This window comes from Protomyctophum parallelum (assembly GCF_964188405.1).
Source record: "Protomyctophum parallelum genome assembly, chromosome: 12".
Lineage (NCBI taxonomy): Eukaryota > Metazoa > Chordata > Actinopteri > Myctophiformes > Myctophidae > Protomyctophum > Protomyctophum parallelum.
Window position 1 is genome coordinate 32,075,214 of NC_139712.1, and position 18,537 is coordinate 32,093,750.

The 18,537-nt window shown below is 42.6% G+C and overlaps 1 protein-coding gene across 1 annotated transcript in view; it reads left to right on the forward strand.

The window, feature by feature from the left end:
• Positions 1–7,562: 7,562 nt before the first annotated feature.
• LOC310867642 (sodium/hydrogen exchanger 9-like) overlaps positions 7,563–18,537 on the forward strand; it is a gene marked incomplete at both ends in the record, with an annotated part of 49,790 nt that continues 38,815 nt past the window's right edge. The window contains 4 exons of the mRNA XM_083777760.1: positions 7,563–7,622; positions 8,611–8,688; positions 8,886–8,962; positions 13,187–13,302. Of these exons, the coding sequence (XP_083633886.1) occupies positions 7,563–7,622; positions 8,611–8,688; positions 8,886–8,962; positions 13,187–13,302 (331 nt within the window). The remainder of the gene's footprint in view (positions 7,623–8,610; positions 8,689–8,885; positions 8,963–13,186; positions 13,303–18,537) is intronic.

The window sequence follows — 18,537 nt, forward strand, 5'->3', positions numbered from 1 at the left end:
TATATTATAGATATTTTTTTCTATATTTTTTATAGTTATAGTCACCAATGTACATAGTTTTTAAATGTACACATTTTTATTTGCAAAAACATAATAGGTAGTTAAACAACTAGTCGACTAGTAAACTAGGCAACTAATCAACTAGTAAAAATGACTAGAAGTGAATGCCCTACTGAGTAAAATAGAAGAATAGGTCCTTTATACACAACAATAACCTTTCCACAGACTACTGGCAACCGGATCCCAGCCTGCTTCTGGGGGTAATCAAGCACAGTTGGGATACTTGACCAAGCTAGAGCAGGGACAAACAAACAAACAATTCAGCTAACTAGCTCCAAACACGCATGCAAGCACGCACACACACCTACACACACAAAGGGCTGCAAAACATGACAATGTTACAATAAACATAACCGGTTAAAGTATTTCTACTGCATAAGTGCATTTTACCGCCACCTCCCTTAGTCCGTAGGTGTTCTTCTTGGCCACGCTGACCTGGGAGACGGATTATTATTAAGGATTTGGGTACCATCTTCTTTGAGGTAGTCGATAACCTCTCACTTCCTCTGGAAGACGGAGTGGGTTGTCCAAGTGCTCCTCCAGCATTTTCTTCAATAAGAATGAGATGGAATTCTCTGTCCTGGCTCACTGGGTCCGACAGGTGCCTGAAGACGTCTGTCCTCATCTTTGAAGGTTTGAGACTATTGGACGAGCCTGGTGAGCTCCTCTGTGCTGTGGTGCCACTCTGATACCAGAAGGTCATCTCATAACCACAGGTCATCCCTGCATTTCTCCAGACTGTACGTCTCATGGCATGTTTGCCAACCTTAATGCATGTTCGCCAACCTTAATGCATGTTCGGACTAACGGGACTTTTAGTCTAGGACCTAGCTAAGATTTGTATGCATATTAGTTCTTGACTAATATGACCCCTGCGAACAACGTGAGAACTGTGAACAATTCTCTATCCGGGTCGAAATACCCGAAATTGACCTTTTTAAAAGGACCACAACCTGCTTGCTACGTCAAACATAGCTATATTTTCTAAACCGTTTGTGCGACAGATTTTCTGAGGTGCTCAAAATGTTCAGAATACTCACGACTAAAGGTACATCAATGTGTAAGATCTAATTTGACATATTATGAGAAATCGGCCATAATAGCTAAATATTATGCTAAATAGTCCATTTATTACACATTAACTACCTACATACAGCAACTGCCATATAGTTATAAACTTAAACATTGCAGACTTAGAATAAATTTATTAATTTATGCCATACACTAGTGTACATGAACTGATAATTTTGATTTTGAAACATATAAGGATTGTTTCTAAATAAAGAAACGAGCATTTCATTAATATACATTTTATCAATTATCAATTGAATGTTTCTTGAAATGTATTAGAACTGAAAGGTGCTGTTTGTGTGTGTGTGTGTGTGTGTGTGTGTGTCTGTGTGTGTGTGTGTGTGTGTGTGTGTGTGTGTGTGTGACCCCAATGAGCTGACTGCTCAGTGTGAATGACCCCAATGATCTCCAGGGGTCAATAGGTTGTGCTACAAACCATTTCGTGCTTCAAACAAAAAGACAAACAGACATTGATTGAACATTGTATTCACAGTTTAGAATGGGTACAGTTAAAACAAAAGTACAGGTCAATACAAAAGCTGCTACGAGTATAAAACCAGAAAAAGCAATTAAGACTTGTTTGTTCAGGGTCCTCCATTTACCAAATACACACAAAGCCCTTTATTGTGAGCACTTAGCACCACTCAAAAAATAAAAGTGGAAGATACATTTCACAACAGACAAATATAGTAATACAACTGTAACTGTAACTGTAATCAAAGGTTCTATATGCCACATCTAGCCTATTTGTTGTTAGTGTTTTTGCAACAATCACCTGCTTTGCATTTGCAGTACACACAACAGTGCATCCCAGCTACCCGACACGGACACCCATTCTTGCGTGCACACTTGTGCACAGATCTGGCAGGCCTCCGGGTTTTGAGGTCGCCATACCATATCGGGGACAAATACGCTGTCCCTTCTCACAAAACCATAAGACTCTGCATTAAGTATGCTGGTGGCATCTCTAAATTGGACCCACAGCTGTTGCTGATAATATGCCCGTAGGATGTGTTTCCTCGCATTGTTGGAGGTGCAAGGAGTTCTCTCAAAATCCATTTTGAGGGCACTTCTCGCAAATGCGTCGAAACGCAGGTCATCAAATGTCTCCAAGTCTCCGTTTTTGAGACACTTCACCAAAAATGTTTCTGCCATCTCCATAGATCTTTCTACTAGTTGTGGGCAGTCAAAATGTTCGATCAAGGTGGAATTGCCTGCTTTGCGGACAGTGTTGAGGGCTTCAAGCTTGGTTGATATTTTGCTTGTAGTACCACACCCAGTCAGCGCATGGAGTGCTGGGAGACACGTTGTGAGCTTATCCCCAAGCGCTTTGCATATAGCATGGAGTGGCAGTACTGACCTTTTCACCCCTGAGTTGCGGATCAGCCAGAGCTCTTGGAGGCCAAGTTTTCTCCAGTTTACTGTGAGGTGATACAACAGGCAAACAAATACATCTGTGTCACCTGATGACAGTGTCAGAGATGTAGATCCTTTCCGGTGACTAACAATGTCCTGCACATCATTCTGTCATCAGCTTCCTCGTGTGTGCAGTTGAGCCGAGGGAAGGGAGAAGCACACCCCTCCGACACAATCCATGCCTGTGGTGATATACCAAGGTACAGAGGTTTTGCGTCTCGATAATTGGTGCTCAGCCACGCAACAGAATGACTAGAATGCGGTCCCGTGTGCTGAGTAGCTCAACTTTGTCTGGGTGGATCAGCTCCCCCGGTTTGACACCGGGAAAGTACTTCTCCAGGCGGCCAGAGTCAACTGTGTGGTCCATTCTGGCTATCTGGTCCAGACCATAACAGGTCATCTTGTGAAGTCGCCAAGTCTCCTTCTTCGTTGCTACTTTTAAGCTCAAGAAGTACCTCAATGTCTTGACCTTGGCCTCCATTCCACCCACACCACGTATAACTAGCATGATTGGTTCACCAGTCAGTCCAAGTCGCTCTGCGGCTTGGTGTGTGATATAGTTAGTATCCGAGGCCAGGTCAATCAGTGGCAGTGCTCCTATCCAGTCTCCTCGCTTTGTTGTGACGTCCACCAGCATCATGAGGACTGGGTGCTCCTTCGGTCCGCTTTTGTCCACTAGACCCTCCACGGCACAAACAGTCGAAGATACTTTGTTGGTGCAGGCCTTACGAACAGCATCCAGTTGCTCCAGGGTCAGACCTAGGTTGGCAAACAATGTCTCCTGCTCCTCAGTTGGACCACGGGGTTCTCTCCTCCTCTCTCCCTTGGTCTCCTCTCTGGCAGTGTCTCTTTTGACTGGTGCTTTAAGGCATAGGAAAAAATGGTGGTCTGCTGGTGCATCGCCCTTCTTGCACTCATCCTTGCGACACAGAAAGTTCTTAATGCACAGTCCCTCACTCCCATGGAGATCCAAGCATTTCACGCAAGCATTAAACTTTTTTGCCTCAGCCCTCCGAGCAGTCGGACTGGCCTTCCTAAAAGTCTTGCAGCGGTATAAACGGCCAGTATGACCTACTTCACCACACATGCCACAAGAACCCTGTGGGTGGTCACCTCTTGCCTCGCTCGCCGTAGCCCTTGTGGATGAACGCTTCTCCTGCATTCTCCCGCCTGGTCTTGCTTTTGGCTTCTCGCGTGGTTGTGGGTCACCCGCCCTGGCGGAGGTTGGCTGTACGGATATAATTAAACTTTGCTGTTTCATAACTTTGCTTAACTATTGATTCAACCCTCCGTAAAGGAGTGTAACAAACGGGTATGGTAATTTGTGATTTAAACACACACCGTTATATTTCTCAAACACACACTTCCTCCAAGTTGCAATAAGGCTCGCAAACAATCACTTATTTTCGGCCATTTTATTACTATAATCTCATAACACACTCATACACGTACAAACACACTTCTACTAAACTTGTGTACAGTAAAAGCCTTATTTGCCTTGTCTGGCCCGTGTTCAGATATAGTTCAATAGCTTCCACAACTGATTGTCCTTAATCATTATAGCACAAGATATTCAGAGATCGCGACATTAGGTAATAAATTAAAACACAAAAGAAACACAACACATACTAGTAATTCACAGATCTAGCGACTGCACAAGCGTATCATTATGACAGAGCATTTAACTGTACTTATTAACACATTATAAAGACTTACGCAAACGCCATGTCTCCTGTTCACTACATTGCTTTAGAATGAACTAGAATCGGCGCGCATCCTGCCTCATATCCTGTGAAAGCACGCCTCTTGACATTGATACTTCCTCATGCCTATTGTCTACTCCACTGTGTCCCATAGTAACGCACCAAGCATTTCCCTTAGTAGTAATAGTATAACACATTTTACCCCCCAATTGACTGTATTAATATCTACATCCCTGAGATACTGTAATTGGTTGATAAGAGGATTTATGTTCTTATATAACACAGATTATTTACTGTATAGGCAGTGAACTTCCTTAATAGCACCATCACCTATACATATACAACACAAACATGAAGTTACAAATATAAGCTGGGTCGGCACTTAATATTATAATGAGCCCACCACCCGGAATAAACGCGACATTGGCCGTTTGGACTGTAATTGCTCCATCTGCACCAGAACAGTCTTCTGGTCTCTCAGGAACCGCCACAACTTGTCGAACCGGTTCCGCGGGTTGACATTATTTGCCGTATCGCACCGGTACAAAAGCCACCTCTCCTTCATACTGTCCGGCAGCTTACTTTCCAGCGACCGGATCACCAACTGATTTTTTTTATTTTTATTTTTTTTTTATCCCACGATTTTGTAACCCATTTTCACCCCTGTGTCAATCATCTAATGTGATCCTGGGCTCTACACACCCTCCGCCAACCTGGGGAGAGCAACAGGCTTAACTCATGCTTCCTTCATGCTTGAGTGTCCAAGTTGCTCCTTTACACCTGACAGGGGGGAGTTTCCCTGGTTGGACGTAGCGCATGGAAGGAACACGTTATTCCAACCAGTTCCTTTCCCCTCCATCAGGCGCCCCGGCTGACCAGGGGGAGGCAGTTTAGAGACCAGGATTACTGCATGTTTTTGTGAGGGTACCTACCCTAGGGGACACGGGGAGAACATGCAAACTCCACACAGAAAGGCCCTTTCGCCAACCCCGCCTTCGGGTATGGGCACTGATGACGCGGAGGAGGAAACACGCCGCCAGCACCCACAGCGCCCCGAGCGGGAATCGAACCGAGGACCTTCTAGCTGTGAGGCGACAGCACTACCAACTGTGCCACCGTGCCCCCCACCAACAGATTTTTGATAGCATCCTCACAACCCAAGTCCATAAGGCCCTCTCCATCGCTTGGATCAGATGCACAGCCTCTCTTGGTTGGATGTTGCGCGCAGCCGGTAACTCCTGTAAATCCATTACGATGTTGTCCGCTATTTGCGAAATGTCTCCGTAACAGTCCTCCAAAACCCGGAAAACCTCGTTCGCATCACGGCAATGTGACAGCCGGAGTTCACTTTTCACCTCATCATTAATCAGGTTCACATTACTATCCGGTGCGCCACCACTGTCTGCACCAGTCTGGTCAGTGGCCAGGCCCGTGCCTCCATTTTGTGCGTGTGACGCTGTCAAACCACGACGCTTGTTTGATCCTGAAGCGACGTCGAACGGCCGGGATGCTCCGCCTGGCTCCAATGCGACGTTAGCTTTGTTGTTGTCAGACACCGTCCCTGTCCTCGCTTCTCCATCGCGGGACTGACTCGTTGTCGATTAGGCTACTACGGTTTTACTAAAATACTCAAATTTAGCAACTCCTTCCGCAAAGGGGTTATCGACGGGTGAGACTTACTCGAGCATATATGAAACACATGTATTAAACTCACACATTATTTTCAGTCAGTTTCAACTAGTTTCAGCTAGGTAATCGACAGCTCCACGACAACACCCGTCAGCGTCCCGTCAGCGTCGGGAATGTACCCTTTTAATCAATGGAGGGTGGCTCCACTGCCTGCGTTGAGTTGTGCTGCGTTCGGTGACAAAAAAATTGCCCCCGTCTTTTTGACGCACGCACGCGTGATGCGACACGTCCAGTCATGTATAAAATATATATAAATATGATTAAAACATATATATTATTTTTTTAATTATAAATGTATATTATGAATCCTAACATATTTTTTATGTATATGTGTAGTGGTCTATACATAAATCATAAATCACGATGAAACAAAGTGGTACGTGCACGATACCAGGTCAAAGAGATTATATATAAAGAGGCGATACTCCCATTAAGTCCCAATGTCCCATAATAACAACCAGTGCCACCGCCATCTTGGTGTGATGACGTCAAAGCACCACCGCTGTGTGTCGCCTCTTCATATAGAATCTCTTGGACCAGGTACAGCCACTCAGCCAGCCAGAAAAGGAGAGAGAGAGACCGATCCGCCATTGCATGTGCTTGCGAGTGGCAACTCCGGTTGTAGCTAGCGCTGAAAAAAATGACGACGACAGACTAATAACAGAGGTGGAGAAGTACACATTTTTGTACGACACATCAGACCCGTGTTAAGGCTCATACATAGGGCCGATTCATACTCCTATTTTACCGCTGTTTCGGCGCTGTAGTGCCAAAATGATTTCGGCTCGTCAGAAATTTTCAGTAGCAGTGAAGAGCCGACTTTAGGACGGTACCCGCCCCCCCGAACCTCAAATGACGTCAAATTGTAGGCTCTACAGAGCCGAACCGACTTTTATTCGGCTCTAAAATAGGAGTATGAATCAACATGACGTCACGAGCCGCGGTGAAGAGCAAACCACCGCCACCACTCCAGCCCTTCTCTCTGTTTTTACTCACCACCGCTCAACGTTATTTCAGCTCCGGTGGTCAGCTCACCACTGAAAATCCAGACTATGAATAGGCCTGTACAAGGACGGCGCGGTGAGGGACCGAGCGTGGGAGGAAATCGGTTCCTTTTTGGGAGTCCCAGGTAATTATAAAAACACAACGCTAGTAGGCTATGCAATGCCAGCCGCTAGCTAGTTAGCATGTTGGCTAGCCCCATATGTGCCCTCTCCCTACGCTCATTCTGTAGCTCCGAGATGAGGTCACACACTGGGCCCCTCCCACCGCGTTTCAGAAACGGCGATAGTTTCCGCAAGGAACGTTTCTTATCCTTACCACACCATTAATCCAAAACATGTAGGGCCCATGTAGGTTTACACTAATTCAACCTTAACATCGGCCAAGAAAATCCAACTCGCCATTTGAACTGAGCCTTTACATCCCGTATTTTGTCAGTCGCTTCCATGTTTATCAAGGAAGTTGAAAAGCTTTAGCGCCTCCCCGCCGCCTCCCCTGGTCGAAAATTTCCAACTGACTTCAGTTCACTCGACATGCACGCGCACACGCACACTTCCATCATATATACTCTAAGGGTGGAGCCCACCACCACCACTCAATACAAAATGTTATGTTGTGGGCATGGCAGAGACTGTTGTTACATGGCCTGGCCAAGAGGTGGCACAAGCATACCAGCAGTCAGTAGGAAGCAACCACCTCTTGGGGAGGAAGTCAGATATAAGCTTGGCGGGTGTGTATGATACATGTCTGTATTGCCTACGTGATAAATAAACAACCCGCATATTGACACAGTAACCTTGTGTGGAGTATTCCGTATTCAAGATACTACACAAAATAAAAAAGGAAATAGAAAGCATAGCAAGAAAATGTTTATATTAAAAATGGGATAAAACCACACAACAATTACCCGTGTTTCATGAGACTGTAGTGTTGTTGAGATGTATTGTACTTGTCCCTTTTGAAGCTGCCCCTCCTCAACTCAGCAAAAGGCCTGTCTCCGCAGGTCAAGGAGTGACATCCCAGGGGCACAACAGCCTTTAAAAGGCACAACAGCCTTTTAAGCACTCTGTAAAGCATATGGTCACGCACCCTTTCACAAAACAGATGGTGCATGCCGTACGGCATTAGCAGAATTCGGCATAGCATTGGCACCAGTTGTATATTGCAGTTTGTATTATTTATAATAATAATTGCTCTTGTAACATGACATAGGAATGGGAACAAGAATACAACAGCACATCATTCATTATTTTGTGGTATTCCTGCACTTCACTTGACCTATATTGTAATTATGATCAAGCCTCCCCTCCCAAATGGTCATAAACAGTGCTTTGTCCACTTTGTTGATGCCCTGGGCCTACCGGAACATGTCTCACTGTTTGAGAAACACTAGTCTATGCATTGCTATAGGCCTAGACTTCAGACTATTCAATGTGACTGGTCTCAGTGACTTCTATTTATTGTATTTAACACCTGAGATTACTTCTAGGTCGAAGGATGGAAAGTTAGTATTGTACAAAATAAATTATCAAATATCCAAGTGAATTTTAGATCTCTGCACTGAACTATTATTGAGTGACTTGTGATGTGAGTGTTTTGTCACATTTCACTGTATAGTTGCTGCGCTGTCAGTCATCAGCATTCAGCACATTAATGCCTCTTTTTACAGGGTACCTTTGACCCAGAGGTGCTGTTCAATCTGTTCCTGCCACCCATCATCTTCCACGGTGCGTACACCCTTAATCAGGTGAGACTGCTACTCATAATGCCCCGCACCCCACCACGTTGTTTTGGCTTGAGTCAACAGGTGAATTTGAGGCTCTTGTTAGCACGATTTGTTTTTAATCAACGAGTTGCACACAGTTAATTTGTTTTTTGTATCCTGGTCGATCAATCATCATTCATCAATCATAGCCATTTTCTTTTATATAACTGCTCCTCCAGAGGCGATTCATTGACAATCTTGGATCTGTGCTGACGTTTGCAATTCTGGGGACCGTAATGACGTGTGGGATTATAGGGTGAGTATTGTTAATTTGCACAAAAACTTAATGATGATATGATATGACATTATGACTTTATTGTCAGCTCACACTGAAATTTGTCTTTTGATTGATGACCCACGATAAACAAGTCACGACAAAGTGCTGCCTATTGATGTAAATGCAGATAGTGTTAAATAAAAATCACACACGTGTGAACTGAGTGGTGCAATTCCCCCCCCCCCCCCTAGAGACACAGCACTACCCCTCTCTCTGTTTCTGGCGCCCCCTACTGGTATAAATAAGTCACATACTCATGCTCACTTATACATACAAACAGGTACACAGGTAAACAGGTACACGGACATTGCTGGTTGTAGGAGTGGTTGCACCACTCAAAATGTCAGATGGCAGCATGTGACATATGGCTCCCCCTTACACACTACGCATGCAAACTATAATACTGCAATTAACAAATACTAGTGTTACTAATTGAACATTTATAGTTGGGTAACTACCTAAAAGAAGGGATGTATACAGCATATATACGCGTGCGTGCGTGTGTGTCCACTCAGTTGCTGTACTCCAGCGGTCCAGCCTACTATATGTGCAAAATGTAACAATAATGGCTTTGTTTTGGTAGCTTTGCTATTCCGGCAACAGAAAGCTAGATGGCACTCTTGAGCTTTGCAGAATATTACATCTTTGCAGAGCTGTTGTGGTTTATGCAACACACAGTGTGCAGAAAGACACCCAAATATCTAGAAAGAACCAGGCATACCCTGTGGGCTTAATGAATAATAATGCAAGAATCCTGTAAGAATTGTATAACCTCTAATGTCTAATTTGCACATATTGCTGTATTGCCAGTCATAATAGCCAGGCTATTTCATTATTAACATCAACGAATAAATACTGATTTTGGAATATTTGAAACATATAGAGTAGCACTAGCTACAGTATCATATAATTGCTTAATTGCTCACGTTCCTTTATTGATCATACTAGTGCGATGCTTGTCGGAACGCATTCCCCCTCGGATATGCAATGCCCGTTGTACCCGAGTTCTTAGTGGAGTACCCATTTTCATAGTAGGCCTAATTGGTGTCCACTGTCCAGTTTATGACATCAGCACTATGACGATGCATGCGGGAACACTTTCCCCTTCGGTTTTATGAGGATTTTTATATAACTGCTGATGCGACCGACTTCACACTTCACACTTCGGTCCCCAGCAATACATACAGCAAGTTTGAAGTTAAACGGTCGAACGGTTCTTGAGATGCGTGAAGGAAAGGAATCTCTGCTTGTATGAATGTGTGTATTCATACATGCAGAGATTTGCGTAATTTATAGATAGTGTAGTATAGATTAGTTTGATGCCCATCATTAGAATGCATGTCCCTTCTGTTATGCTATAACTGTTGTACCCATTGTCGGGACCAGGAGGCCTGTCTGTATCATCAGTGGCATGAAGGCATATTGATATTAACATCGGCGGATCTCCGTGTCTGACAGCAAGGATCTCCAATTCTCCATATATGGGGATTTGTAATAGCACAGCGATATGCACGCAGCTAGTGTTTAAGGTTGATCGAGTTTTGTGCAATTTATAGATTGCTTCACATTCAACTGGCCATTTCGTTCTTAAGTTATATTCAGGGCGGGGGGGTTTCATCCTCCTGAGTATGACATACTTACTGTAAGAACAAAATGGCCACTGTGTGAGTGAATATGGCCAACTGTCAATCAACAGACACTGCCTATTTACCCATTTATCAAAGGTAATGTTTCTTTAGATTGCAGGAACATGCTGACCTCAACTGACTTCACAGTAAACTGGTGTCGGATCTAAAGGTTACAGATGTTATCTTTTCTCTCTTCTCTCTCCTTCGTCTGTGGTCTCACTCCGTGAATGGGGAATGCACCCCTGGGGAAAACGGCAGGATTTGACTTGTTGTGTCACATGCAGCATTTTTCGTATGCTAAGGCACCCAAGACTTGACCAACCCTGCTGCTTGTTAGTCAGGCTGTCATTTGTATTCTCTCTCTCTCTCTCTCTCTCTCTCTCTCTCTCTCTGTCTCTCTGTCTCTCTCTTTCTCTCTCTCTCTCTCTCTTCCCCCCCCCTCCCTCCCCCCAGCACTATATGATTGTTAGAAGTCAGGTCATTTACCCTGAGAGAGTCATACATTAAATCCTGCCCCGGAGACAAGGGGTGTGTTCTCTGTAACCATGGTTACGGGGTTATGCTAAAGGACTCATAAGAGGGCATAGTGAGACGTTGATCAGGCTCAGTGCTAAACAAGCATGCACACTTTTAGTCAGGGGATACAATCTGGGAATACATTTCTTACCAAGAATTGTCTTCACCAATGTGTTTGTAAAGGTGTCTACTAACATATCCCACATTGGTTTCTATTCAACCACCCTAGGGGAATTTTTGACAGATGCTGAAAGTTGGGGTACCATACAGCCAATATATGGCAAAATGTTTTGCACGAAAAACACTCCTTGGGCTAAAAAAGGCCATATAGGCGTCATCACAAATGTGATGAGGTCAGCACATTTGGGCACATTAGGACACGTTTGGGCAAGTGTCTATGGCCGTTTTTAGCCCAAGGAGTGTATTTAGTGCAAAACTAATGCTTGGAATGGATTCAGAATGATGAAAACCCCCTAGTTTGACACGTCACATGCTATTTAAAGCATAATGACATTTAGAACATTTTGCCATATATTGGCTGTTGATGGTACCCCAACTTTCAGCAGCTGTCAAAAATCCCCCTAGGGTGGTTGAATATAAACCAATGTGGGATATGTTAGTAGACACCTTTACAAACACATTGGTGAAGACAATTCTTGGTAAGAAATGTATTCCCAGATTTCACATTATACTGATAATATTCCCTAACTATTTGCTGTTGTAGTTGCAGCTCTATTGTCTGCGATGCTAAACTGTCATTTCTGCTGAAGTTTTGCTTATCGTATATTTTGTAAAGAAGACGAGGCAGGATATTGTTTTATTTTTTATTTTATTGTTTGCTATATTCTATGGTGCAGACTCGAGACGGGGTATGATTCACAAATTCAGAGAGATTTAACTCATGGCATTACAGTCTCACTCAGAGCATATTGCAAACACATGATTTGCGTTCCTCATGTGCTGAGCTAGCACAACGCCGGCATCGGCATGACATTGTTATCCGTTGTCCCTCACAGATAAAGCTCACACTCTGAATTTATTTACACTTCACCCATTAGCACCAAATTCTGTCTGCTAACTCTGTGTCTCAGAGGTGGGCTGTGGCCAGTTCATAAACCAACCAGCAGCCACGACAGCAGGGATTCTAAGCTTTGAAAACGACAGCCTTTGTCTTCCTGGAATGTGTAGGCACGCTGAAATAGAAGCCATTGTTGTTACATCAATAATAAGAATAAAAAAAGAAAAGGTTTCAAATCGTCTGAAATTACCAATGATGATGTTTGACAGTTCAGAAACCTGACCGCAGACCAGATCAGACAGAAATCTCGCACTAGTGAGATGATGATGAGACATTTTTGTCATGTGACACTGCTGTACGGCAGAGAAGTATGTATTAGGACATTACGGAGAAGAATTGCAGGACAGATTTAAGCAGGTGGTAATGATTCTCCTGTATTACTATTACTTGTTTACGGTTGATATGCCCTTCACAAAATTGCTCTGCGTCTATTTTACCCAAGGAACTCCCCATGGTCAATTGGTCATAACTCTTCTTCTAAAAGAGAAGAAGAGGGCATAGTGAGACGCTGATTCTTGTGGGATGCTTCAAAAGGAAGCATTATGTCTGAGTCCTTATAATACAGTCATAAAATGATCCTAGGGCAAAAGATGGATGGGCACCCCCGCTGAGATGCTTTATTATCAAGAGTGTCACCCTGCGTGTGCGTGTGTGAACGAGCACACGGACATGTGTGGGGGCAGGCGATGGCTCTTTTACATGTACACAGTACATTTCTATCGGGATGTGCATCCCGATGGCTAAGCGGCTAAGCTAACACACCGGTGCTGTCAGGCTGTTTGCACCAGTCCACCTGTGCTAAGCAGCCTCGGAGTGGAAAGCAGGTCACCTCACCTGCTGCTGGCAGCGTCTGGCCCCATTACACACACTACACTGGGGGAAGCCCTGCTGTGGTTAGAGGGATGACGGATAGCTGTGCTGTGAGCTCTGGCGCTCCCTGATGACTTCACTGTGTGTCCTTCCATCCTCCCTCCCTCCCAGGGCCTGTGTGTATGCTTTCAGCAGGCTGATGGTGCTCGCAGGCCAAGCTGCAGATGACGACTTCCTCCTCAACGATTGCCTGCTGTTTGGAGCCTTGATGTCTGCCACTGACCCAGGTAGTTGGTCATGAAGAGAGTCCCACAGTAGCACTAGTCATCTTCATTTTATTCTCATTGTAACTTGTTTTATTAGACTTGATTGCTGAGTTGTTCAGTAGTAGTGGATACACAATAGGCACATTTGTATAAGCTCTGTGCATAACTACAGTCCCAGGTTTTCAGAAGGTGACATATCATTTCCTGTTCTGGTTCATTTTCCCATAGTTTTGTTTTGATTGCCTTGGGAGCAGATTTGAGCCACAATCACACATGAAGGTCTCACCTTTGTTTAATTTAAGTCTCATACTGGAACGAAATTATTGGGCCTCGTCAATGTCCCACTGTATTTTAGTGTAGTTGTTTTAAGTACAGATATTAGATGAAGATAAATATTGCTCTCAGAGAGAGAAAGAGAGAGAGAGAGAGAGAGAGAATCCAGGACATATTGGAATGACATATTGAGGTAGGGAATGGACACGTTTCATCTAGACTTCATCAGATGGTAAGACTTGTAGGCTACTAGGCAAACACACTTAGGGACGTAATCATATATATTCACCTCTAAATGCGTCACTGGTTTTCTTTCTTATGACAACTGTTAATTTGAGTTATTTGTGGCACATACGAGTACTCGCCCAACCACAGATGTAAGATTCAGTGTGTCTGGACTCTGAAGTTAAGAATAATGATGATGAATCACTTACATTTTCTTTGCGAGTTCTTGCATATTCTATAAGTGGGAACATGGCATAATATCTGTGATTCAAGACTAATCGAAAAGGTTGTCATACAGCTTCCCACAACATGGTGATGACAGCGGTTAATGTTCTCATATTCTAATTCATTATTCATCATGATAAGCGGCTGATCTTGGAGTGTGTCAATCATGAGCTGTAGATTACAGCGCGTCACGCAGCCTGATGTCGAGAGTGCCGTAACACACTGCCCCGGTCACCCTCATCACAGTGATTATAATCATGCTGCGATGCGTCAGTGGCCCCCAAAGGCAGTCTTGCCCAGGGGTTGGCAACGTTGACGACAGAGAGGGCCACTATAGTTCCACAGTGACTCCAGAGGGCCACATTGCATATTTCTGTCGTAGGAAACATAGCCGATCTACAAGCTCAAAACGCGTCGCACTGTGACACCTTTTGAGCTTGTAGATGATGATCAGCTATTTTTGCTATTATTTGAATTGAAATCCTGAATTATGTTTTGCTACCAGTATTTTTTAATCTGAATCCTAAAAAGTAACACTTTTTTTCTTCAAATGCCTTTCAAATGCCTTTAATCATATAGTTATGGTAACTTTATTCATGAACTAAATTCAAATACATTGGACATAAAAAAGACAAAGTCATTAATATAACTTAATATTAACTAGAACTGCACTCTGTCGAGTGCATACTTGCTTGTTGCACACTAGTAGGCCATAAATGGCCAACTAGTGCGCAAGCAGAGCGCGCAAGTACTTTCGACCGCTGTAAACTGTCAAATCTCACTATCTCTGTGAAGGAACGTTTGAAATGTCTAATTATTAGGTGTAACTATTTGCTACCTACCTACTTTATGCATATAAACACCTAGTATTATTAAGTATGGTTCAAGTTTCTATCTATATAAGAAATACAGTTTTATCGATGTAGATATATTCTGGATCCCTTTTTAGTTTTTTAAAGAAAAATAAATCATTGATATGTGATGAAAAAAAAGTATATAAACTGAATTAAAATATGTTATACAGTATAATTATTCTATTTATTCTAAATTGTCAATTGTTTTAAATGTATTTCATCTTGGAATATAGTGATACTAAATCATGATCAGAGTAATAGGTATCTCTAACTTCAATTTCTGTAATAATACTTTCACATTTGTAAAAATATACATGATCTAAAATACTTCCGTAATCTGTAGTTGGATTTGTATTTAATTGTTTAAAGCCTAATCTTGACATGAAGGTGACGTAAGACCAGGGTTGGGAAGTAACGGATTACATGTAATCCGTTACTGTAATCAGAGTAAAAAAAAAACGTAACTGTAACGTCTTAGAGTACATTTTAAAATGTGTAATCTGGATTACAGTAACGGGGGTGTTGTAACGGGGGTTACATGAGGATTACATTCTTCCCTTCCCCTCATTCATTTTACAAACAAGTTATAAATTATTATAACACCAAACGGAATGGATTGGAGTTGAGCGCAGCGCGCACCTCTCTGACTCTGTGTAAAATCCTCACAGTGGAGGCTGCTGCTGGTCAGGGCGGTGTTGCCAATTTGCGAGAGAAATAAGCAACCAGGTCTATGAAAACAAGCCCAAAAGAAGCGACTATAAAAGGCCACACGAGCACTTCAAAGCTATATATATCATCCATTAAACAATGTGCATATTTATATATGTTGGCTATTTAAAAATAGACGATCTACAAGCTCACAACCGTTCTACCATTATTTACAATTAACTTCAGAAAAATAAGCCCAATGTGGCTTATAATAATCAGACCAGGCAACACTGCAGAGATACTATATAGGAGAGCATATATGATATATTGGATTGGGGGGGCGCAGTCTTCTCTTTTAGGTCAAATACAATGAGGCTTTTTATTTAAAGAGTAGCCTACGGGGTATAAATATAATTGTATAGGGCTGAGTTCTTTGTAGACTATATAAATTAGTCTTTACTGTATTCAACATTCTTGTATATCAATGGTAAAACTTGTATTATCTAATTAAATTGAGTTTTACTTAAAAGTAATCCAAAAGTAACTGAAAGTAACTTGTAGTTACTTTTTAAATGGAGTAATCGGGATTACGTTACTGACTACATGTTTTAGCAAGTAACTTGTAACTGTAGGGGATTCCTTTTTAAAAGTAACCCTCCCAACCCTGCGTAAGACATACGTATACATATACATATACATATACATATACTATATAGAGTATGTAGTTGTAAATTGATTAGCGGTATACTGTGGTTACTTTGCGCCAAAAACCGTGCCAGCCAACCCGCCAATTGATGCGTATGCAAATAAAACAGCAGATTTGTGCCTGGTTTGCTGGGACCAGATTATATAAATGACCATATTTCTTACGTCATCATTGAGAGCTAGTCATACATATACACACACCACATACTCTGGTCCCAGCAGATCAGGCACAATTTGCTATTTTATTTTACTGATTATGTATATAGTATACGTATGACTAGCTCTAAATGATGACGTAAGACATACGTATACATATACTATATAGAGTATGTAGTTGTAAGTTGATTAGCGGTATACTGTGGTTACTTTGTGCCAAAAACCGTGACAGCCAACCCGCCATTTGATGCGTATGCAAATAAAACAGCAGATTTGTGCCTGGTTTGCTGGGACCAGATTACACAAATGACCATATTTCTTACGTCATCATTGAGAGCTAGTCATACATATACACACCACGTACTCTGGTCCCAGCAGATCAGGCACAATTTGCTATACGTATGACTAGCTCTAAATGATGACGTAAGACATATGGTCATTTATGTAATCTGGTCCCAGCAAACCAGGCACGGATTTGCTGGTTTTTTTGCATACACATCGAATGGCGGGTTGGCTGTCACGGTGAACGAAGACCGGGCGAAATTATTACTTGCGCGCTCTGCTTGCGCAAGTAATAAAAGTCCCCCCTTCGGTGTAGCCTAGAACTGGAGGTCTAGAACTTGAGGTCATGTGATCAGTGACATCACCTAAAGATGTACTGTGCAAGCTGAAATAAATAATATATCAGTGATATCAACCTGAGGGCCGCATTAAGGTGTGGCTCCGGGCCGTCAGTTGCCCATGTATGTTCTAGACTCTAGAGTATAGACCATTGTTTCCTAAACAGTGTTTTGGGACCCAAGGTTGGGTCGCGGACCAATTTGTATGAGTAGCGAGAAGATATCCCCTTTTTGTGTCTTCCGTTTAAAAATATACATTATTTAAAAAATAAATCTAAATGACAACTTTTCATCCATAGCCAACTAGTCTTGTGTAGCCAGACAACTATTCCACAATCTCTGAATGATATATAGACTCTAGAGTCTGGAACTACACCTGTATGACTGTATGGCAGAAGCATTTATATTTTACTCATGATAAGAGCTTCCGTTGCTCCAGACTATATGACGGAAGCATTTGGAAATTGTGAGAGGCAACAGTCTCGCAATGCGATACTAATAGCCAACCAATGCGACGCAGAGTGAGTAGACAGAAATTGTGCCATCATATAATGAGTTTTACTTAGGACCAATGATATGAAGATAAGTTTGGAGAAAAGTGCTCCTTTAACCACGAGACACAGAGACGCATAAAACAAGGCACAGGGTTGAGGTCTCAAAGTAGACACTCCCGCTGCATCGCCTCAGGAACGCAAGGTTCACATTTAACTTTTACATTTTTTACATTTTTGTACATTTTTGTACCAGCTGCAAAGGGGGAGTCCCGCACCCTGGCTTCACTTACAGTACAAAAAAAATATCGGACCGTCATCAGGCATTGGATACCTAATGAAGGTCTCAGTGACCGGAACGTATCATTACATTTTGTAAGTGGAGACAGTGTGCTCCCCTTTTTCTACTTTCATCTGTCTTTTCATCTGTCCATCTCCGGTGTGCAAAATAACCTTTTCTTTTCACACATTTGTGAGACATAGGCCTACTATATATATATATATATATATATACATACACTGTATATAATTTGTTACAAATTTGTATGTATAAAACTAAAGCAAGAAAAACTTGTTAAAGAGGAACACATGGTTCTCTGAAAACCCAGTCAACGTATCACTGGGGAGATTCCTCTGGTGCTGCACTTATGTGACCTGGGTGTCCTGTGCTGCTGTGCATATATTGCCTTCAAAAAGGGTTGTTGGATTCTGTGATGTTTGTTTTTGGAGAGAATTAGTCATCATCAGATACTTGAAGCCATGTGAGACTGAAAATCCAAACAGCATACAGTAAATCCACCAGTGATAATGTGGTTTTCCGCTTCATCCTGTGTTCAAATTATGGTGTGGGGTTTTGCTGTAATGCCTTTTGAGGACATTTCAACTGGGCAACAAGTATTGCCGTAATTCCCTGTTGCTGGTGGTAACATAGCCAATGCACGAGTTTCAATGTCAGACTAATACAAAATCAAATAACAAATCCAGTTGCCGTGAGATTGGTTTTCACTGAACATCCGAAGTATAGTAATGTGTCCTCCTAATTAGACTCTTACCCGTTCG